This window comes from Notolepis coatsorum (assembly GCF_963971535.1).
Source record: "Notolepis coatsorum genome assembly, chromosome: 10".
NCBI lineage: Eukaryota > Metazoa > Chordata > Actinopteri > Aulopiformes > Paralepididae > Notolepis > Notolepis coatsorum.
Window position 1 is genome coordinate 41,131,290 of NC_140174.1, and position 24,584 is coordinate 41,155,873.

Consider the following 24,584-nt stretch of genomic DNA (forward strand, 5'->3'; position numbering starts at 1 on the left):
CATTGTCTGTGCATAGAGACATACAACCTGTTTCCAGGAACAACAGCAGTGAGCAGAACAACATAATGTCTATTATGCAAAAACAAAACGACCTCACTTCCATGTTGGTGCATCAGCAATGCATTGCTTCACTGCCTAAAAGAGACATCCAACCATTTGAAGGTGACCCTCTGCAGTACCATGGCTTTATACAGTCCTTTGAACAGACTATAGAAAGGAGGACTGACAATGCTGTTGATTGCCTGCACTATTTGGATCAATACACCAGGGGGCAGCCTAAACAACTAGTCAAAAGTTGTCAACATATGACTGATGGCACTGGATATGCTACGGCGAAGGCTTTACTCCAGGAACACTTTGGGAACGAGCATGTCATAGCATCCGCTTACATGGACAAAATCTTTGCATGGCCAGCTATTAAGTCGGAGGATGGGAAAGCCTTACAAACATACAGCCTATTCTTGCGCGGATGCTGCAATGCCATGAAAGACGTACATAATCTATGTGACCTAAACACATCTGCAAACATGCTTGCTGTCATCAAGAAGTTGCCCTACAAGCTGAGGGACAAATGGCGAACAGAGGCATGTAACATCCAGGAAGGACATCGCAAACGTGCTACGTTCACAGATATTGTGATTTTTATTGAGCGGGAAGCGAGAATCGCTACAGACCCTGTATTTGGAGACATACAAGACGCTCCAATGACGGGGGCTTTCAAGGAAAGTGGCAGAGCTAGACCTGTGCCTCGTCTTCAGGCTAGAGGGAGTAGTTTTGCCACAACGTTCTCCACAATTGAAAGGGATGCTCATTGGGAAAACAGAGAGGATGGATATGAGGAAACTTGCCTTTTCTGCAAAGAGGGTGGACACACACTGGAGTCATGTACTCTATTGGAGAGGAGAGCTCACAGTGAGAAGATGGAGTTCCTGAAGGAGAATGGAGTTTGCTTTGGATGCTTGTGCACTGGGCACATTAGCAGAGAGTGCAGGGAACGTCTGTTTTGCAGGACATGTGGCTCACGACACCCCAGCTTGCTTCACATCCACTCTAAGGAGAATGGAGATGCAGAGAAAGGCAGGAGCAACTCAGACAGAGCAGTGGACAGAACTCTAGTCGAGATCCATACCGGTGGCCTTACTGGGGCCGGTGATCAATATTGCAAGCTTGCCATCGTACCAGTTAAGGTTAAATCAAGCACAGGTCAAAGGTCAGTGGAAACCTATGCCTTTCTAGACCCAGGGAGCTCAGCGTCCTTCTGCACAATGGGTCTGATGGATAAACTGGGACTATCTGGGAGTAAAACAAGGATCCTTCTACATACCATGGGCCAAGAAAAGGTGGTTGACAGTTGCACTACATCTGACTTGGAAGTCGCTGGATTGGACAGTGACCGATACTGTAAAATACCAAAAATCTTTGCACAACATCAAATGCCTGTCAATCGAAGTAACATCCCACAACAGCAAGATCTGGAAAAATGGCCTCATCTGAAGCATGTTTATCTGCCACAGATAGATGCAGACGTGGAAATGTTGATTGGTCTGAACGTTCCCAGAGCTTTAGAACCACTGGAAGTCATCCGAAGTGTGAATGGAGGGCCATATGCAGTCAATACGATGCTTGGATGGACTGTAAATGGACCAGTTGGAAGAGACGACAGTGTCATGGCAGCGTTCGGAGCTAGTTCTGAAAGCTCGAGCAGCACCAATAAGATGGAGTATAAACGTAAAGCTCATCAGAAGGTGATCGACGAGGCCAAGCAGGAGTTGAAGACACAGAGAGGAGAGAACACATGGCGTCTCCCAGAGCTCGACCAACGTCTTCATCAGATACAGCAGGAGACCATCTTCAAGACCAAGAAGAAGAAAAGGTCAAAAAAGATCAAAAAGGAGAAGAAGAGACAAGAGGAGGAGAAAGCCAAAGCAGAGGCCATCCAACAGGCTGGTCTGCATAAGCTGGAGTTGAACCCATACTGGAAAGATGGAGGGAGTGGTCTTCCCCCAGTGCATAAGACTGGTACTGCAGCACATAAAGCCTCAGTAGAGAATATTGGAGGTGTTGGTTGGTTGAGGAAGAGTTTGAAGAGGATGAAGGAGCAGGCGGAGAGAGAACAACGCAGCCTCAGTGACGTGGTGTCTCAGAGATATGGATCCATGGAGAAGTTTCAGAATCAACTTGCAGAAGCTGAGAGAGCAGCACATGGAGAAAGAGAGGAGAGGATGGCAAGAGGAGGAGGAAGAGAGGACAGAGAGAAGAGAATGGAGGAGGAGAGGAGAGGAGGATGGGATAAAGAGAAGAGGATGAGGAGGGACTCCATACAGTACTCGACGAAGTGGAATCAATTCTCAACAGTAGACATCTCACATACCTGCCACAATTACAGGAACGACAGAACAAAGATCAAGTGTTCATCCCCGGTGACATAGTGCTCAATAATGGACGATTCCGTACCACGGAATTCGTGGATCATTGGGAGGATTACAGAGACGATGCCAGACGAGATCGGACTTGTGCGACAGGTCTGGATTAAGACGCGGACCTGCAGTTTTCTCTATAGACCTGTGACAAAGATTTGCCTTATTCAGGAGTCAACAGTCATGAAGGCTTTGTTTCTTTTCATGATTTTGGATTATTTTGACTTTTTTGTGACTTTGACGTTTGAATTGACTTGACTTTGGGGGGGGGGGGGGGGGGGGGGGTTCGATTTAAGAAGAGTATCAAGACCTTATGAACTATGAACTCCTTGCGCACAAAAAATCGAAAAAAGACAAAAAAAATTGAACGAAATTTGTATTGTGGTGTTTTATATTAATTGAAGTGTTAGTAATTATTACTGTGAAATGAGATTATGTAATAATTAGGGGCCGGATTGTTGGTGACAGGTATAGACAAGACGGGTTGTTATGGTCACGTCATTCACAAATGGGTCACGTGGTGTAGTAGTATGAGTAAAAGTCAGCTGTTCACCGGCGGGTTTCAGGTATTGAAATGATGAGGGAGTGAACGGGGAAGTCATACTTTGCTAACCGCACGTTACACAATATCCAATCAAGCTGTGATTTGCTTTTAATGACGTTACTATATCAACTGCTTTTAATCGCAATAAAGTAACCAAACGCAGTATCCTGGAGCAGTGATTTCATGACAATCGGCGCGTCTGGCAGGTAGAATTGTTTCCCCGGTTTAGTCTCTCGGTGACTCCATAAATGTTTGGATAGTCGCCATACACACAACATAAATTGACACAAGGGCAGGGGAGAACAAACAGGGATAACCGCAAACACAAACAAGCACAGTAAATTATAACCCTACACTACTAACCCCATCAGAATGGGGGGAGAAACAAGAGACACTGAGACCCAGTGCCACACAAAAACCACACAAGCAATAACGCTCCTATGCTATTAACCCCAACAAATGTGGAAAGCAAAGGGGAACCCTGGACACATATAAGTGTTACAGTAACACAAGAATATATATAGGTATGGTTGGCAAACCGGGAAAACCACCCAGCAACACAATATATACGCCACAGGCTATTTACCAAACCATATGAGCCTTACGTTCACATACTCGCTTCCACACCCGAGTGGAACAAGGCCGACACAATCATGAGACTAGTCTCAACAATGGCAAAAGATGCCCCGTGTGGTTGCAGTCTCAGGCTTTATCCACCCGCCCCTTAATGAGTGATTGCCCTTAGCTGTAGTCATCATTGGGCGCTCAGCAGTCTCAATAAATTGGGCGGGCGGTACCTGAGGAGCGGAAATACAAGAGGGACTTATTACCCGGTGACACCACCATACACAAATACCAAACAAATACCATAAACAACTTACCCATACTAACCTGATGTGTACATGGTGTTACAAATACAATAATAATGGTAATGACCAACCCACCTACATCACAAATTGGTATAGACTTCTAGCCAAGAAAGAGATAAAAGAATACATGGACTCACTGTCCAACGTAGTAGACTTTTGGGACTTTAATGACCAGCTGAGATCATAGGTGATTATAATCCCAATGCAAATCTGCCATGTCTATCATTTGTAAGGTACACATTTTTGTGCAGATCGGTCCCCTCATTATTCCAATGTGAATGCACATCCCAGTCATTTCAGGCACAAAACTGGCTTTTAATTGTCAATTATTTTGCAGTGCACTTGTTATTAAAGTCATTATTCTGAGGTTATTTTGACATAATGTTACTCAAATTGAAAGGAGCATGTGAAGTCAGGTTCAATATGACACATTGGTAAAACCATATCTGTGGACATTTTCCTTTGTAAAAGAGGAGAGTAATTCTCAACTCCAGAAGGTCGCCAAGTAACTAAGTCCTGTGTGAATAATAGCCTGGGTTCGACCACAATGTGCTTCTGGGTCACTCACATGACATTTTTTTGGCTGCTATTTCTTATCAACAATAATGCCTCATGCAAGTTTTAAAATTCTAAAATTATTTAATTTACTTGGTGGGTTATTGCAATTATTTATAATAGCACCTATACTAGTACATAATACTATGTTAGAAGCCTTAATTTCACCAAAAAACAAACATGATTAACTGACGTAAAACAAACTGAGAATTTACCCATTATGATACCCATCATAAACTAAACATAAAATAATCATAACCATCTACTGTACATTGAGGGCCGAAAATGTAATTCCCATTGGGTGTAGGGGGTTGAGGGGGGCATTGGCCCAGAAAAGGTTGAGAACCATGGGTCTAGACTCTACCATGCTTATTCCACGTAATTGACCTATCTCAAACCCCGCCCGTATTTACTTGATACTCCAATCACAACTGTTACTTGCATCCCTCGAGAGAACAGTTGTGATGGGAGAATCAAGAAAAGAGGGCAGTTTTTGAGATTGTACATGGTTGAGCCTGCACGGTCCTCATTCCAAACGATTGAAGATCCTACTGAGTGCACCATTTAAGTGGAACCGCGTTTTCCCAGAGAGCATGGGCATGTACAGTTGGTTTTGATGGATGTAAATGTCGTCAAGAAATTATGTACTGTACCCATAGAGAGAAATGTAGTATTTTCTTTGTTGTACTTTTAATGGCTCTAATGTTCACAATTGTCTGGGTTACTTACAGATGAGGTTTAAAGTAGCAGTAAGGCGATACACTGTGTTCTTCTACCCACTCTTACTGTCGAACATTATCCTCCCCACTCCACGTTGGGAACTATGGGATGGTTTAGAGAGTGAATCGCAGCTATCATGCCACACATTTGAAAGGGTTGGCCTGTGAATAGATAAAACGGGTGGGGGTGACATTATCAAGGGATTCATTGTGGGACATACTTGGACAATTATTTGCACTTGACGTTGTACGTATTTGCGCTGTGGGTGTGTTCCGTCCCCGTGGTTTCTCCGTCTCTTCTTTGTGATGTGATTAAAGTTGTAATGAGAGTATCGGGTAGAGTCTGGAGTGCCCCCGGCATCATTTCTTTTTCGGTGTGCGTGTCTTCTTGATGTCGCCAGCTGCATGTTAAGATTAGATTAGATAAGATTCTGATTTATTGTCATTATACAGCACAAGTACAGTACAACGAAAATAAGTTTGGCAGCCAAATGTAACAGTAAAGTGCATACAATGTACATGTGATTAAACTGGGTTTAAAATATATAAATGAGTGCTACTGGGTGTAGTGCTAATCAGATGTATGTGGAGTTGTAATATTAATGTGTATATATATATATTATATATATTAATGTACAGTGATACAGGTATAAAGACGAGTATGGTAGTAGTCATACTGGCCAGCAGCATAACTAGTAGGTCGATTTAGATATAGTAGGATATAAAGGATCATGTGCAGGTATATGAAAACAGATGTGGATAGATACAGTATATATACTGTATGTACATCATTACTGTACATGCTATCATACAGAGTTATATGGTTTATATGCAGGTGGTGGTGGCAGTAGGTATATAGACGGATTCTGGGAACGTCCTCCTTGCTCAAGTCCTTTGATAGCCCCTTTCGTGACTGTGATGCAAGCCCTGCTTGAATACGCAGTCACTGATTCCCACGTTACTAGCCATGTTAATGTGCACATCAAGCACTGGTTAAAGACGAGCGGTGGGTCTAAAATATATCAGATATAAATTTCAAAGGTACTCACCGTTGCAAGCGCCCAGCAATCACAGTGCTCCTGCGTCAAAATGCGGAAGCAGCCATTTTAGCCATGGCTAGCTCAGTGATTTTTTTTTACTCGTTTATAAAAATTATAAAAATGCGTGTGTGTGTGAAACCCTAATGCAACGGTGAGTACCTTTGAAATTTATATCTGATATATTTTGGACCCACCGCTCGTCTTTAACCAGTGCTTGATGTGCACATTAACATGGCTAGTAACGTGGGAATCAGTGACTGCGTATTCAAGCAAGGCTTGCATCACAGTCACGAAAGGGGCTACTGTAGTCCTTTGAGGAACCTGTAAAATAACTATTCTTCTCGTTTTACTGCAGACTTGATTCAGGGCGGCATGGAATTCAATTTGTCGTTTGTCTTTTCTTCAGATTCAATCAGAAGTCTTTCAAAATCCTTTTTTTGTTGCTGTGGAAGTGATTTGTTGACCAAAAAAATGGAGCACTGAAAATTCAGCTTTGTTGCCCTGACAACAATGTTCATGCTTTTCTTTAAACCTAGAAAATAGGAGCAAACCCCCGCCCCCCCTCAAGTTACTTTTCCTTCATAGTTTGTTGGTGGCGCATTGACCTACTGATGTCACATAAAAAATAGGGAAACAATGTCCAGGCACGCACTCCAGGTTTTTCCAAATTTATTGGCAGCCTGTAATCATGACGTTTCGGTGTGAACACACCTTCTTCAGAATGGCTTGCATGCAAGCCATTCTGAAGAAGGTGTGTTCACACCGAAACGTCATGATTACAGGCTGCCAATAAATTTGGAAAAACCTGGAGTGCGTGCCTGGACATTGTTTCCCTATTTTTTATGTATGATATCAGAGGTTACAGCACCCAGTCTAGTGAGGTGAGCGCGTTCTACTACTTTTTTCCTACTGATGTCACACATCTAAAGTTAGAGAAGGCCCTAAGTCATTCTGCTAATAAGAAATGTATTAAACAGATGTTGCCAGTACTATCTTTTTGTTGTTGTTGTTGTTGTTGTTGTTGTTGTTGTTGTTGTTGGTTTGCCATGACGTGATGTAAATCTGTCATTCTAGTTTCTGCAAGACACCCTGGATGCTCTCTTCAACATCATGATGGAGAATTCCGGCCACGACACATTCGATATCCCAGTGTTTGATGCCTTGGTAAGCATGGAGAGAGGTGCTGAACTTTCAAAAAGGTCCCATTTTGGTGACGTAAAACGTAGAAATAGTTATGGTTTCAAAAATACCTTAACCCATGTCTGTGAAACCAGCCCGATATTTCTTTGCGAGTTTTGTGGCTAACCGGCTTCCTGAATCACCTCCTTTGATTCCCATTCATCCTTCCTGTGGCATATCCTACAGATCAGCATTTCAGAAATGCTGTGTCATTTACATGCTGTCACACAGAGCTTTTAAATGGCTCGACGGCATATCCCATATGGGTCCGAAACAAATATTTACTAAACGGCATGAGGTTACTGCCAGTGCCTCAGGGTTCGTGTTTGTGTGTATGTGTGTGTGCAGGGTGTAATTATGCAGAGAGAACACACCTTCTCTCCTCACAGGAATATCAAGTGTGTGGCCAAAGGCAGATCTATAGACATTACTAAATGAAAGCCCCTCCGGGAGGGCTCCTACCTGACCAGTGTTCACATTGCGTTTCCATCAATCACACACTATTACAATTGTGTATAGTGTAGCTCACACAGCCTATACACACATTCCCCCCGCAGGTCCATTCAATAAGAAATGTGTCAGAATGCCCAGTGCTCTAGATAAACGCACATCTAATGTGGAATCGGTAACCAAACCACTGAGCAACCGCATAGGTATGCGTCAGCATGTCCGCACCAGGGTAACATTTCCATTAATTGTTTTTTGGTCTATGATTTAACTTTTCATTTCCTCCCAAGATTGATTAAGATCTCTGTACAGCGAATTAGTTATCTGCTTGAATTTTAATTTGATAAGTGTTTCATCCAATAAATCAGCGCTTTGCAGCTCCCTACATCATCGGCTAACATCTCGCATGATCTCCCCCTATCTCCGTAGCCCAACATCACTGGGCAAATCTCCAAAGAGCCGGTCTTCCCTTTTCAGAGGAAAGCGCACATAAAGTGTGGTGTCGGGTGTCCTAGATTATCTGCAGGCTGGAGAATTGGGAGAAAATTACTTTTTTTCTTTTTTCTCATTTGCAACCTAGTTTAAAAAAAAATTCAATCCCTTTGAGCATATTGAATGAGACAGTCTTGCGCTTCTGGAGCTCTTTGTTACGAGTGTGCACTTTACATGTTAATGTAGTATGTCTCGCTTCTCTCGACAGGTGTTCATAATTGGGCTTATAGCTGACAGGAAGTTCCAGCACTTTCACCCGGTTCTGGAAACCTACATCCGCAAGCATTTCAGCGCCACACTGGCCTACACGTGAGTGGAAATGCTATCATTAAGAAAATAACGAGCAGCTCTGAGTAATGTCTTTTTTTCTGTATTTTTCACCCATCCCAATTTAGTCGTTATGCCAATTCCCTTCCTGGTCGCTGCGCGCATTGCCCCACTGTTGGCCTGGGGAGGGTGTAGAACTACCACATGCCTCCTCTGATACATGTGGAGTCGCCAGCCGCTTCTTTTCACCTGACAGCGAGGAGTTTCACTGGGGGAACGTAACGGTATTTCCCCCAGATCCCCTCCCTGCTGAACAGGCCGACCAGTAGGAGTCACAGTTTACAACGACCAGGGCACATACCCCGCCGGCTTCCCACCCGCTAACACTGCCAATTGTGTTAGTAGGGACGACTGACCAAGCCGGAGGTACCGCTGACAGCTGGATTCGATCCCAGAGTCTCTGCGGTGGTAGGCGAGTGCTTAGTCCACTGCGCTACCCAGTCGCCCCCAGCTCTGAGTAATGTCTGACCAAGCGTAACATAACTTATATGAATGATCAGGAGATCCCATTGTGTTGTACTATGGTCCTCTGACTTGGTTGCTATACATGTGATTGTTTCCACAGGAAGCTCACCAATGTTCTGAAAGACTACGTGGATAAAGCAGAGAAGCAGACGGAGCAGCTCCTGAGGGCCATGAAGGCCCTGGAGTACATCTTCAAGTTCATAGTGCGCTCCAGGGTCCTCTTCAACCAGTACGTACATGCACACACACACACACACACACGCACGCACGCACGCGCACACACACACACACACACGCACGCACACACACAGCTTCATGTGAACCAGGGGTGTAAAGTACTTGAGTAATTGTACTTCCTTGCGATACTTAAGTACTGTTTTGGGGGATTTGTACTTTACTCGAGTATTATTAGGTTTGTATACTTGTACTTTTACTCAATTACATTTCAGAGAAAAAAAACATACTTTTTACTCCTGACATTTAAAATGCAGACCTACAAATAACGCAGGTCCAACAATTTTAATTAGTATATTTGTTTCTCTGGCCGAACTAACGTTAACGTTATTAATCCTGCGGCCGCACTTTATTTAAAAACAGCCCATCAAATCCCCATCAATGGAAAATTAACCCGCCCTTACCTATGCTGATTGGTCCTTGTGCAAGAAAGCTGGGATATTTTATTAAACACCTGCTATCAGAACAATAGACAGTCAGAGTGACAAGCTACAGAAGATGGCCACAAACGATAGTACGAGTGATGAAGAGGACGAAACAGAACATTTCATTGCCCCCAAATAAAAAAAAGTTTTAAGTAGAAAGAAAAGTAGAAACTTTTTGACTTTTACTCAAGTGTGTTTTTAGCCAGATACTCTGACTTTAACTTTTTTTTTATCCATTTTTTCTCCCCATTTTTCTATTTTTCTTCCATCCCAATTTCGTGTATCCAATTCTTCCCTCCCCTGTCTTGAACGTTGCTAGACTATGCCTCCCACAGGTCGGTTGTAGTGAGGACAGAAGCCTTGCATCACATGTCCCCTCCGGTACACGAGGAGGCAGCCTGTTGCATCTTTTCACCGTAACAGCTCAAACTCTCAGTGGCGAGGAATAACGTGTGGGAGGCTCACGCTGCCCCCGTCACTTCCTGCTTCTGTCGCACCGGCGTCACCAAACTGACCTGTAGGAGTCGCTGTCCACAACGTCAAATCCCCACCCACCGGCTTTCCCACCCTCTAACACTTGCCAATTGTGTTAGTATGAACGACCGGCCAGCCGGTAGCAACACCGAGAGCTGGGCTCGAACCCAGCGTCGCCTGTGTTAGAGGCGAGCGCCTTGCCCACTGCGCCAATCAGCCGCCACTCTGACTTTTACTTGAGTAAGATTTTGAGACGGTACCCATACTTTCACTTAAGTCTATAAGGGACCAGTCTTTAATTCCTTTTGTATAAAGTAGGGGTGTAACGGTACTCAAAATCCACGGTTCGGTACGTACCTCGGTTTTGAAGTCACGGTTCGGTATATTTCCGGTACAAAAAAAATTTGCTTTTCATTTATCTATTTATTTAACTGTATTAAACAATATAAAACGAATTGGCCATAATTGACTGAGCAAACTAATGCTTACCTAACTGACTAATAACACTTAAGTAAATCTGAAGATTATTATATAGCAGATGCCTTGGAGGATAAGTCGTGGACAACTGTAGCGTGGGCTTGTTTATACATAACCCCTTTCATGACTGTGATGCTTGAATACAGGGGCAGGGCTTGCATCACAGTCATGAAAGGGGCTACTTTATAGAGCTGGTGGTATGACTTGCTGGCTGAAATACGGACAGGGAACTAGGTAGCGGGGCTATATTACTTTTAACATGTGCTTAAACCCAGTGTTCTCGACAACGGAGTATGGTCGCAGATCTGCTGCTATAAAAACACATATGGCATTTGTTATTGCGTTGGCCCGGTCTGAATTAATAGCGAGATGCTTCTTTAATGCAACAGGGAGCTGGGTTTGGACTAGCATCTGCTTCTTCCGTGTACCAGTGATATTCACATTCGGGTGATGCCGTTTCAAATGCGTGATAAAGTTTGCAATAAACAATGACATGGCTCTGGCTTGTCAGTTAGTATTGACTCGCCATACTTAAGGCTAATATGCTATGCTGAATTACAGCTATCGTTCAGTGTAGCTGCGCGCTGCGTGGAATGAACAAACAACATCCGGTTAGTTGTGCACGTTATATTCGGGCCGGGGAGATTTAAGTTCAGCAAAAAAAGGTTCCATACCGTTGCAATCGCTCGGTGCACAGTGCGTACTGTACCGTGGGACCACATTGAGGCGGTACAGTACGTATCCGCGTACCGTTACACCCCTAGTATAAAGTTCTTGCTCAGCAAAGATGGGAAATATATGAATATACTATAAATATACTATCAAATGAATTATTTAAACCAATAAGTATGAATATTACCTGTATAAAAAAACCTGTTTGAATTTGATCTTGCTCCGAAAAGACAACGTATTCTCACTCTAGCGCCAACACACTGAGAGAGAGAACAGTTGGGAGGAGCGCTGGTGTTCTCAGAAAGTTTCACTCAGTTTTACAAGTGTTGCTACTAAAGTTGAGTAAATTAGAGTTGTCATACAGGCCCACTGTATTTTTGTAGTCGGCTAACATGATTTACTAGCAAGCATTGTTGTGATGATGAGGAGCAGTGTTAAATCATGGACGACCGCTGATGCTGTGCCGGTGTCTGGTAGATGGATTTGTATCGTTGATTTGTATTGAGAGGGGAGAGAGAGAGAGGGGAGAGAGAGAGAGAGAGAGAGCAGCTACATAAGTGGAGACACTAAATTGATCATCGAGCTAAATCAGCAGGGGAGAGATGGAGAGAGAGAGATATATAATGGAGATGTGTCTCGTCGCTGCACAAAACTGCACCCATGGTAACGGCAAAAACAATATATATTTTTGTACTAATATTATGTATGTTTCTCCTATGACAGTTTACGTTTCTCTGCTTTTATTATGAAATTCGTAGCGCAGAGAACTTTTATTATGAAACGGGAAACACCTCCACCAGTGCCTCCGCCTCGCCACAACATCATATCAGCCGAACTTTCGAAAACTCGCATTTGAGCGGAGATGCCACTGTTATCATTGACACGCTCTGATTTCCATCCTATGGTTTCAGCTTGATCCGAATATTATTATATTATTTTCTTTTTAACACTATGATCGCCGGGGACGAGTTAAGACGTCATTCCGAGCCATGCTCATTCTGCCGAAGACGCCGTAACTCGTCTTTGATGTCAATATTTCAAAAATCTGTCATCGAAATCATATTTCCTTTCCGGAGCCCTGAGACACACTGGTGATCTCCTCTCAACTCTCTAGCGGTTCAAGAGCGCTATCTGGTGGCCGATCGGCAGATCGTCAACCGGATATTAACCTTTGAACCGGTAGTACTCATCCATATGTGGTCCGGCCACTCGCTATAGCTCCCGCGACTCCATCTTGAAACACTGGATAATAGATTGCTCGCCCTAACTCAATAAACAACGTTATTTGGACGTATATACTATTATACAACCTGGAAATGGATCGGGCATTTCTACATCCCATAAAAGAAAAAAATCTGTTCCACGCTCATCTGCCAGCGGCGCGAGGAAGCCACGGTAAGATTCAGCGTTATTTTCTAACGTTTTCTATACTAACTGATCTGATGAACATATGACCCACTCTGGATGAATCATCTAACGCTGCCCACGGAATTATAAAGATCCCCCGCCCATCCGGTCAACATCAGATGATGCGTAGAAACTTCTAGAAGTACGTGCAGTTGAAATTTTTTATCTCGCACAGATTCCTACCAAACTGTATTTGATCATCAATATAATGCATTTGGGGCTATAAATCACGTTCTGAAGAAAGCTGCAGAAAATGATAAAAACATACTTATACTTTAGACCATATTTTAGTATGAATATGTGAATGAAAAAGTTTAACGTTGCTACACCCTGAACAATACATATAGGACATTGAATGGGCCATAATAATGGCAGTTTAGCAATAGAATTTAAAAAGTTATAGCCCTGCAAAGAAGGGGAACTTCTCCATAGACAAATAGAGCTGGCGAGGGATGGTAAATTATGAATTTAACCCATGGCGATTAAAGTGTTAAAAGAGCATTTTGATTGTTAGACTTGTTTTGAAGTTTTCAAAGGTGTTTAAAGTGTATGCTAATTGTTATGTTCGAATCGGTCATATCTAGTTTCCATTCGGTTAATAGCCTGTTTTTATTTGTGTTAAACAAACAAGTGTTGCGCTTCTCTGCCATGGACAATTACATTTTTTATTTCATGAAAGTCTAGGCCTGCATTAAAGTGTTTCCAGCAGTAGGCTATTGTGCAAATTTGATGCTCCTTCATATAACAAAAGAACTAAAATGTTTATTGAATGTTACATTTGGACTTGCATTTCATGCAACTGAAAGGAATTTCATGCAACTGAAATGACAAGCTGTTCAAAATAAACTCTGTTCTTCTCACGTAGCCTATGTCTGCATTTTTAACGAGTGAGGGGGTCGGGGTTGGCCCGCCAAGTCATTTGAATCCTAGAAAGTGGACCGGTTCTACTGTATGCTTATCTTTTGCCAGTCACAGTCCTGTTCTAGGTGGCTCAGGTGTGCAGCGGGGCATATCCGGGTTGGGATTCACAGCTGTGGATGTTTCAGTTGGCCAGATGATAACTATATCGCTGCATAACTCATAAATGTTCAGACAGGCTTCAGGAGATTTATTTTGCGTCATAAATAGATCAATACAGTTCGTATTAAGTAATGTTGCGTTTCTTTTTCAAATATAGCCAAGAGTAAATACCTAACCATATCTAAACAGCAGTCAAAGTGTATATTTTCAGCACTACGTTAGTTTACCAATGATTTCACTACTAAATCTCTGCGCATTGCATCGGAAACTGGATGATTTCGACGTGGGGAAATAATGCCATCATGAAATCGTTGTAGTCCTAAGAAAGACGAGACCTAGGGCTTTCGATGGATGTCGAAATGTCATAAAACTACACTACCCAGCTCACACCAGCCACTGTCAAATCTGCAGCCGGCTGACGTGAAAAAGAAATATTGATGTGATTTTCATCTCACAGGTCGAACAAACCTGAACGTTATTGCCATAAAATATATGGCACGTATATTGTTTCTTTACCTTTCTCTGTGAACGTCTAGAAAAATAACGTGTCGCAATCCGGTAGAAAATGGCGCAGCTATGGACATTATACAAAAGTAACTGTACTTGAATGAACTGATTCATTCATGGTCTTTGCTGCCCTGTAACGGGCTCCTGGTGGTACAAAATCCAGATTTAACTATATTCATATTTCAAATTGCATGTGTCCGGATGGCAAAATTCTGTGCCGTATCTACAAAACCCCTTGTAAATCTGCCCTTTTGCTTTGATTTTTTGTACACTTGATCTCAAGAAGGTGCTGAATGAGCTCAGTGTCAATTTTTCCCGTCTGGTTAATGTTAGTATGGTGTTATTCACCGTCAAATATGAAAAAATTATGTATAATAATTTATATTCTCCAAGCATAGTAACAGACACAATATTTCTGACACTGGGAATACATTCCCTGAGGTCCATAGATACCAAGAACATGCAAATGGTCCTTGTAGAAGTGGAGCAATCTTCCATTTACTTGGGTATGTACTTTTAGGATAGGACCTATGGCTAGGGCTTAAGAGGTTAAAGGAGCACTTTGATGATTTTTCAATTGTGGGATAGCAGCAATTTCAAAATGTCCTTTTAAATACTTTAGTAATTATTCACATTTCTTTTGCATACTGTACAAATAGGATGCAGCTTGGAGAAATCAGATGCAGTCGTTCTATATCGATTGCAACAGTTTCAATCTTCTCAGCAATTAGATGAATTGCATAGAAGCTAATGTGTCCTGTACAAAGGTAATTTCCTTGGATGTGTTTATAATTGGCAACGGGGACGTTGAAGGGACGATAATGATGTAGAGTGTTGGACTGGAGCTTCTGGTGGTGGGCGAGGGGACTGATGTATGACCCCATTCTAATTGAGTGTGCAGACTTTGATTGGTTTTTCCATCCAACGACTAGAGGACACCCAGTATCCTCCACCTTTCCCGAGTCAGACCGTGGTGACTTCGCTCTCTCTCTCTCTACCCGGTGCTTTTTTCCTCCGGTCCGTGCTGAGAGTTTCTGATAGTGTTGCGTGCCATTGTTGTGTCTTATCCACGCGTCAGCTCCCAGGGGCTCAGACAGAGCTCTTGTCAAATTGAAAGGTTACCATGGGTATTCCTGTACATGAAAGGCATGGGGCGGGGGGGGCTTTCACTGAGGGCTTTTGAGCGAAGGGAGAATGGGACGGCATCAGCAGGTGACAGTCTTCTCAATACCGACCGGTGGAACCTTCCTATGACATGGCAGAAGAGAAACTCTAATCACAGGGAGGGAAGCCGGCCATGATTGGCGTGGCTGTCCTGATCTGACTCTCTGCTCCTCTTCTAGCACCACAGTAGAGAGAAGCAGAAGTATATTGTTGTTGTTGTTGTTGTTGTTGTTGTTGTAGTGGAAATAAAACAGAACCTGCAAGGGATGCCTCAAATCCCTTGGTTTCTGTAAGCCCTCAATAGTGACTGGTGGACCATGTAGTACTGACATCCCTAGGGGAGATAACAATACCTGATTCTCTCTTCTCTTCTCTTCTCTTCTCTTCTCTTCTCTTCTCTTCTCTTCTCTTCTCTTCTCTTCTCTTCTCTTCTCTTCTCTTCTCTTCTCTTCTCTTCTCTTCTCTTCTCTTCTCTTCTCTTCTCTGCTCTGCTCTGCTCTGCTCTGCTCTGCTCTGCTCTGCTCTGCTCTGCTCTGCTCTGCTCTGCTCTTCTCTTCTCTTCTCTTCTCTCTCTTCTCTTCTCTTCTCTTCTCTTCTCTTCTCTTCTCTTCTCTTCTCTGCTCTGCTCTGCTCTGCTCTGCTCTGCTCTGCTCTTCCTCTCTCCTCCCTCCTCCCTACTTCACCCCACGGTGAAGAAGACCCCAGAGGAAGAAGAAGAAAACAGCAGGGATGATAAATCAATAGTCATTCGTGCCATAGATCCCAGGGTTGGGGTTGTAGTTGTTGTCATTAGCTGGCAGCAGGCACAGAGTAGCTAATTTTAGGTTAATACCAAGTTTGTGGACATTTATAGGCACTGCGACTGGGAATATATGTAGTCACACTTTTGGGGGATTAGGACGGGGAGCCCTGCTTTGTGCTCCCTGTCCACTTTGAGACGAGAGAAAGCAAAGCCTTTTCTCCACAACTGTTCGCCTCTGGCTGCTTGCTGAGCAGAATCTTTGCTCCACGGATTCAAACTGGTGGAACAGACATAGTTTGTCACTAAGGCCCAGACAGATGGGAAAGACACGCTGTTATTAGATGGTATTTCCCTTTTTCTTTCTTTTGTTTAAACCTGTCTCAGAGTATTCCAGGACAACTCTCTCTCTCTCTCTGTCTGTATTTAATTTGCATACTGTAGTCGATTCTCAGTATTTTTTTATTGTATTCCTCATGACAGCAGGCAGGTGCTCTGTTTTATTTTTTCGTGTTTTTTAAATGCTAATCTACCAGCAGCGTGAGAATGGTGGATATTGTTTTGATCTGGGATTTTTGCATTGATAACACACACGTGTGGGCCAGTCTGTTGTTCGGTTTTGAAGATTCTAAGGGGATAAAATAACAGAGATTTGTCTTTGATAACGGTTTTCAGTGCTGACAAAGGAGTGGCAGTATGTGTGTGTGTGTGTGTGTGTGTGTGTGTGTGTGTGTGTGTGTGTGTGTGTGTGTGTGTGTGTGTGTGTGTGTGTGTGTGTGTGTGTGTGTGTGTGTGTGTGTGTGTGTGTGTGTGTGTGTGTGTGTGTGTGTGTGTGTGTGTGTGTGTGTGTGTGTGTGTGTGTGTGTGTGTGTGTGTGTGTGTGTGTGTGTGTGTGTGTGTGTGTGTGTGTGTGTGGCTGGTGGCTCTAACCTCTCATATAATGAAGACCATGGAGAGGTTAGTCCTGGAGCAACTCCACCCGGTGATCAAACCCCACCTAGACCCACTCCAGTTCGCCTACCAGCCCCGACTGGGGGTAGAGGATGCTGTCATCTACCTGCTGAACCGAGCCTACACTCACCTAGACAAGCCAGGGAGCACTGTGAGAGTCATGTTTTATTTTTTTACTTCTCCAGTGCTTTTGATACCATAAGGCCTGGGCTGCTGGGTGAGAAGTTGGAGGCGATGCAGGTAGAGGCCCCCCTCGTGTCCTGGGTTGTTGACTATCTGACGGGCAGACCACAGTATGTGCGCCTACGGAGCTGTGTGTCAGACAGACTGGTCAGCACTCAGCAACACCGGGGCCCCGCAGGGGACAGTCCTCTCTCCCTTCCTCTTCACCGTCTACACACTAACAACTTCCACTATCGGTCAGAGTCCTGCCACCTTCAGAAGTTTTCTGATGACTCTGCAATAGTGGGATGTATAAAGGACGGTGATGAGAGGGAATACCGGGAACTGGTATTGGACTTTGTCACATGGTGCGATAAAAACCACCTGCAGCTAAATGTGGCTAAGACCAGGGAACTGGTTGTGGAGCTGGGGAGGAGGATGAGTGCACCTGTGACATCAGGGGGAGTCGATGTGGACATGGTTGAGGATTACAAATACCTCTGTGTGCACATCGACAACAAACTGAACGGGTCAAAACACGCAGAGGTACTCTACAAGAAGGGCCAGAGCCGACTCTACTTCCTCAGAAGGCTGAGATCCTTCAATGTCTGTACAAGGATGTTGAGGATGTTCTATGAGTTGGTGGTGGCGGGCGCCTTCTTGTACGCTGTAACCTGCTGGGGCAGCGGACTGAGAGCAGGGGACGCAAACAGGGGACGCAAACAGGCTGGATACGCTGGTCAGGAAGGCCAGTAGCGTGGTTGGGGTGGAGCTGGACTCTCTAGCGATGGTGGCGGAGAGGAGGAGCCTTGCTAAGCTCCAAGCCATCAGGGAAAACCCCTCCCACCCACTATACACAGACTTGGCTGACAGGAGGAGCATGTTCAGTGCTAGGCTAACACTCCCTAAATGTAGCACTGAATGGCACTTCATTCCGACAGCCATCAGACTTTACAACGCATCAATGTACCTCACTGCATCACTGAGCACAGGGTGACAGTTACCATCTTCCTGGACTTTTACTTTTAAAACAACACTGTTCAATATTACACTTAATGTAGACTTCTGTAGACTTCTGTATATTTTTACTGTATATTTTTACTGTATATTGTATTCTATTATTAGGCTATTTGTTTTGTTATTCTTATTCATGACTTTGTTCTGTCTAAATGTTTAATGTGATCGATTTGTATTGTCAAATTTCCCTCAGGATGATTAAACCCTGACATTCTTCCACACAAACACCAACATTTGGAACGAGGACAGACTACAAAGGCACCTCCCTCAAACTGAACAGTGACATCTCCTTAGCAAATGACCTCAATACCTTCTATGCGAGGTTTGATGCTGGTAATAACAACACCAGCCCACAAGCCACGGCAATGGGGGGGGGGGGGGGGGGGGGTCTGCTGCTGATGGAGACTCAGTGTTCAGGGTAACAGAGCATGAGGAGAGGCGGACCTTTAAAAAAGTGAATATCAGGAAGGCAGCAGGACCGGACGGCATCCCCGGCCGCGTCCTAAAAGTCTGTGCCGACCAACTGGCCCCGGTATTCACTGACATATTTAACCTGTCATCCCCACCTGCCTGAAGAAGTCCACTATTATCCCTGTACCCAAAAAATCCAAGCCTGCTTGCCTCAACGACTACCGCCCTGTAGCTCTCACCTCCATAGCCATGAAGTGCTTTGAGAAGCTAGTAAAGGGCTACATCTGCTCCTCCCTCCCCATCAACATGGACCCCCTGCAATTTGCATACCGCCCCAACAGGTCCACGGAGGACGCCATAGCCCATGTGCTGCACACAGCAGCATCACACCTGGACAAGAGGAAGGGGAACTATGTGAGAATGCTATTCATCGACTACAGCTCGGCATTCAATACCATAGTCCCCTCCAAACTCATAGCCAAGCTCAGGGACCTGGGCTTGAACTATGACCTCTGCCAGTGGGTCTTGGACTTCCTGACGGGCAGACCCCAGGTGGTGAGAGCAGGCAACTGCACCTCCTCATCCATCACCCTCAACATAGGGGCCCCCCAGGGCTGTGTTCTGAGTCCCCTCCTCTACTCCCTGTACACACACGACTGTGTGGCTCAGCGGAGTAGCAACACAATCATCAAATTTGCTGACGACACAGTGGTGGTGGGCCTGATCTCTGCCAACGACGAGAGGGCCTACCTGGAAGAGGTCAAGGTCCTGGCGGGATGGTGCCAGGAAAACAGCATCTCCCTGAACATCAGCAAAACAAAGGAGATGATTGTGGACTTCAGGAGGTCGGGGGTCAAGGACTACAGCCCCCTCAGCATCGACGGGGCACCGGTTGAGAGAGTCAACAGCTTTAAGTACCTCGGAGCCTACATATCCGAGGACTTGACATGGACCACACACATTGACAGTGTTGTGAAGAAGGCACGACAACGCCTCTACTTCCTCAGGCGCCTAAGGAAGTTCCAAGTCAGTCAGAAGATCCTTAAGAACTTCTACTCATGTACAATAGAGAGCATCCTGACTGGCAACATCACCTCCTGGTTTGGGAATAGCACTGCACAAGACCGAAGCAGACTACAAAGAGTGACACGTTCAGCCGAACGCACAATCGGAGGGGGGCTCCCCACCCTCCAGAACATTTACAACAAGCGGTGCAGGGGCAAGGCTAAGAGAATCATTAAAGACTCCAGTCACCCGAACAACTGCCTCTTTGAACTGCTGCGGTCAGGCAAGCGATACCGGAGTCTCAAGGCGAGCACAGAAAGACTCAGAAGAAGCTTCTATCCCCAGGCCATCAGACTGCTCAACGAACAATGAACACTACACAACAACAACAACCATCAAACGCACATAGCACACACATCCACACGCACACACTCACTTTAAACAAACACACTGTAGCACCCACTCCCCACACTTTATAGCACACACTCACTTTAAACAAACACACTGTAGCACCCACTCCCCACACTTTATATTTATTGATGAAGGATTGCACTACAACTCGTACACCTTACTGTAAATTGTACCTAAATTGTACCTCATCCCATTTCTGCTTTGCACTATATAGTATTGTACATTAGTACACTGCATAGTATTGTATATTATATGGTAACTCAGTTACGTCTATTCTGCATCGAACATTGTACATATGTCTATACTGAACACTGTGACCTCATTTTCTACTTCTAATTTACATGCTATACTATGTTATTTGATACTATCTTGTCTAGCACAGTCTCTGGAGCGTAACAGTAAGAAGCATTTTGTATGAAAGTATTCTGTACTTCTGTATGACAACTATTAAAGAAACTTGAAACTTGAGGTCCCATTCCACATCAGAGCAATAACCTTCATCGCACACTTCAAACAGGCCTACAAACAACATCTCATGCTAGAAAACATCTACACTCACTGATCTGACTCTTCCCTAGGTCTTAATCTTGTTGCTACTGTTGTTTTGTATTGACTGCTATGAATGCATGTTTGTCCTTGCTGTCCACAACGATTATATGATTGTATGTAGTCCAACTGCCTATTTTTTTTTCTTTTTTTTGTGTGTGTGCTGCAGAACAGGAACCTGCTGAAAAACAGTTTGTAACTGAGTCAGGCCAGTTTAAATGTACCACATTGTGAAATGTCTTTTTACCCTTTCCTGTATAAATGAACTATAAATGAAAATGAAAATGACAAGTATTTCTATTCTATTCTATTCTATTCTATTCTATTCTATTCTATTCTATTCTATTCTATTCTATTCTATTCTATTCTATTCTATGTGTGTGGGTTTGCTGGTCTGTCATATGTAGCGCTATGCTACGCCAGTCAGGCAAATTAACGTATGGTGAGAAGAACCCCGGGTGACTGGTTGTCATGTAAGGTAATTTCTTTCTACATCTGCGAGGTGTAAACGGGAGCCTCCTAATCATCTGCAAGGTGTAACTTTTCCCCCCATCTCTCCCTCCCAGACTGTATGAAAGCAAAGGAGAGGATGAATTCAAGGAGTCACTGAGGGACCTCTTCACCTCCTTCAATGACATGATGAACAGCAACTCTGAGAACACGGGCATGGTGAAGGTAGGCCACCATGCTACTGTCTGCATGCTTCAATGCTGTGTAATCGTATATTATTAACACAACAACATATTGATCCATTGTGATGCAGCCTAATGGGGGGGACACACACAAAACAAAAGGTTATGTCTCAGTTTCAGTAATGTCTCAGGCCAGTATGGACCAGTACACACACTAGGACCCAGGGGCCGCACCGAGGAGGCCAGATTGTCCAGCCAGATGTGTGAAGGGGAACCACATTTAACTGCTGAGGGACATGCATTCGACCACAGTCTACTTCCTTGTGTTCAGACGTCACGTAACAAGACGAGCTGATGGTCTTTTTGACCTCACCGTGAACCCTACAGAAGAGAGAGTCCAGGATGGTCAGCATAGATGAGGAGGAGGATGGGTTGAGAGGGATATGCAAGTGTAATCTGGAGCTGAACTGCTTTGATGTGATTACAATGGCTACACAGAGATGTTTGTTATATCGAAGGAAATAAAGGTTGTAATTTTTTTTCTTTACTTTCTTACAAATAAGTGAGATTCTTAAGCAGTAAACCCTCAACCCTGATGGATAAAGAACATAATCAACCAGACAAGCAGAGACATATCAACCAATGATGTGAGAACAGACTTGATTCAAGAAATATCTAAATAACTTTGAAACATAACAAACCTAACTCTAAAGGGTTCAAGCTTACATGCGGTCAGACCAATGCGATGACGGAGGCAGAGCAGGATGAGGCTGGGCTGGTGGAGGGAGCTCAGTAGCAGCGACCAGACTCTGCAGCAGGAGGCCTGGTTGGTGCAGCGAGCTTAGTCGATGTGACCAGCCTTGTTGATAGGTTGAATGTGATTGGTCCTTGAGTGAGTCAGCTGATATGGCAAGCACATGACTTATGGGCCATGCCTGAACTCGCATGCTGCTTCATTTTTTTTTTGGATCCACTTTTTCTCCCATTTTCTATATTTTCTCCCATCCCAATTTCGTATCATCCAATTCAACCCTCCCCTGTCACAGACGCTGTTTCTTGCCTCCCACAAGCCGGCTGCAATGTGGACTAAGTCATACATAGCACAAGTCCCCTCTGGTACTCGAGGTAACAGCAGTCGCATCTTTTCACCTGCGCAGCTCGATCTCTCAGTGGCGAGGAGTAACGCGTGGGAGGCTCACGCTGCCCCCGACACTTCCTGATTCTACTGCGCAGGCGCACCAACCGACCTGTAGGAGTCGCTGTCCACAACGCCCGATCCCCACCCATCAGTTTCCCACCCCCTAATACGGCCAATGTGTATTAGTACGGACGACCAGCTAAACTGAAAGCAAATGTGGAGCGCTGGGCTCGAACTGACGAGCCCAGCGTCTCCAGCATTTCGTGGCGAGTGCCTTGCCCACTACGCCACGTAGCCGCCCTGCATGCTGCTTCATTTAAGGGACATTTTCTTTTTTAAATTTCCATAAAGTATCTTTTTAACCCTTTCACTATCACGTCACAGACGGTTAACCTTTCACTACCACGCTACAGACGGTTAACATTTCACTACCACGCTACAAACGGTTAACCTTTCACTACCACACTACAGACGGTTAACCTTTCACTACCACACTACAGACGGTTAACCTTTCACTACCACCCTACAGACGGTTAACCTTTCACTACCACACTACAGACGGTTAACCTTTCACTACCACACTACAGACGGTTAACCTTTCACTACCACACTACAGACTGTTAACCTTTCACTACCACACTACAGACGGTTAACCTTTCACTACCACACTACAGACGGTTAACCTTTCACTACCACACTACAGACTGTTAACCTTTCACTACCACATTACAGACGGTTAACCTTTCACTACCACATTACAGACGGTTAACCTTTCACTACCACACTACAGACGGTTAACCTTTCACTACCACGCTCTGTAGTGTGGTAGTGAAAGGTAAACCTTCTGTAGTGTGGTAGTGAAAGGGTTAATGTGTTTGATGATTTGCTGTGTTTAGCATAGCCCATGTAGCCCACTTGCTCCATCTCTGGTTTAGGGACAATCTGTTTCCTGTCTGCCAAGTGCGTGCTGTTTACCTCTTTTCTCACTTGCTCTTTTCCCCCCACATGTCCTTTAGAGAGTTTGTCATCCTTTTCCTATCCATATTTTCCATCTGTTTTGTCTTGCGTTTGTCTCTCTTTGTGTGTGTGTGTGTGTGTGTGTGTGTGTGTTTGTTTGTTTGTTTGTTTATGTGTCCCTTCTGCTCTCTCCTGTCCCGTGGCCTGCGGCTCCTCTGGTCTTCTTCTACTTTCTAGCTGCTCCTCAAGGTATTGTCCTCATACTGCCTCTATCTCTCTCTCTTCTACTTTCTAGCTGCTCCTCAAGGTATTGTCCTCATACTGCCTCTATCTCTCTCTTCTCTTGATTTGTATTCCTGTACTGTACCAGAATCAGGTTTATTGCTGACTGCTTACGTACAAGGAGGTTGGCTTGGTGCCTGCTCATATTTAAAGGTGGAATCTGTAATGCCGCCAAACGGTGACATCCAGGCAAAGGAGCTCTGCTTGGTGTTGTACGTTGTTTATATGTTTTGCTTTGACGTGTGGGTTGGAGTTTAGTAACTTAGGGCGTGTTCACACCTGAAAGTCAGAGGATAGTCCGGACTTTCTGGTGGACCAAATGTGAAAATGATACATTGTTTGATTTTGGTCTGTGTTCACACTACCCTTTTTGGTGCGGATCTAATTTGTAAACAAAGGACATACAGTTGCCAAGTCGTTCATCTATTGGACTCTATAGCACTCACAAACGTAAACAGTTGCCGACAGCGCAATGAGAGAGATACTATTACGAGCACGGCGCAAGTCGACAAGAGAGAGAGAGAGAGAGAGAGAGAGAGAGAGAGAGAGAGAGAGAGAGAGAGAGAGAGAGAGAGAGAGAGAGAGAGAGAGAGAGAGAGAGAGAGAGAGAGAGAGAGAGAGAGAGAGAGAGAGAGAGAGAGAGAGAGAGTCCGCGCGCCTGTCATTCATTTGAGTTGGGTCGCGCGCAAGCTGTCACTTGGTGCTGTCAAGTTGGGTCGCGCGCCAGCCGCCACTAGGCGTCTGTCACTCATTTGCTCTAGATTAGGTACTATATAAAGTTTGATCGCGTTCACACCAACTGCAAACGCACCATGGTCCACTTTGAAACTAACCGAGTCCCAACTTTTCAAGAGGACCATAGTTCGGTTTGTGTTCACACCTGTACAAACGAAACAGAC

General features: G+C 44.4%; 1 protein-coding gene across 1 annotated transcript in view; it reads left to right on the forward strand.

Moving 5' to 3' along the window:
- dock1 (dedicator of cytokinesis 1) overlaps nt 1-24,584 on the forward strand; it is a gene marked incomplete at its 5' end in the record, with an annotated part of 602,016 nt that overhangs the window by 170,101 nt on the left and 407,331 nt on the right. The window contains 4 exons of the mRNA XM_084323017.1: nt 7,219-7,308; nt 8,471-8,571; nt 9,155-9,283; nt 21,243-21,351. Coding sequence (XP_084179143.1) covers nt 7,219-7,308; nt 8,471-8,571; nt 9,155-9,283; nt 21,243-21,351 — 429 coding nt within the window. The remainder of the gene's footprint in view (nt 1-7,218; nt 7,309-8,470; nt 8,572-9,154; nt 9,284-21,242; nt 21,352-24,584) is intronic.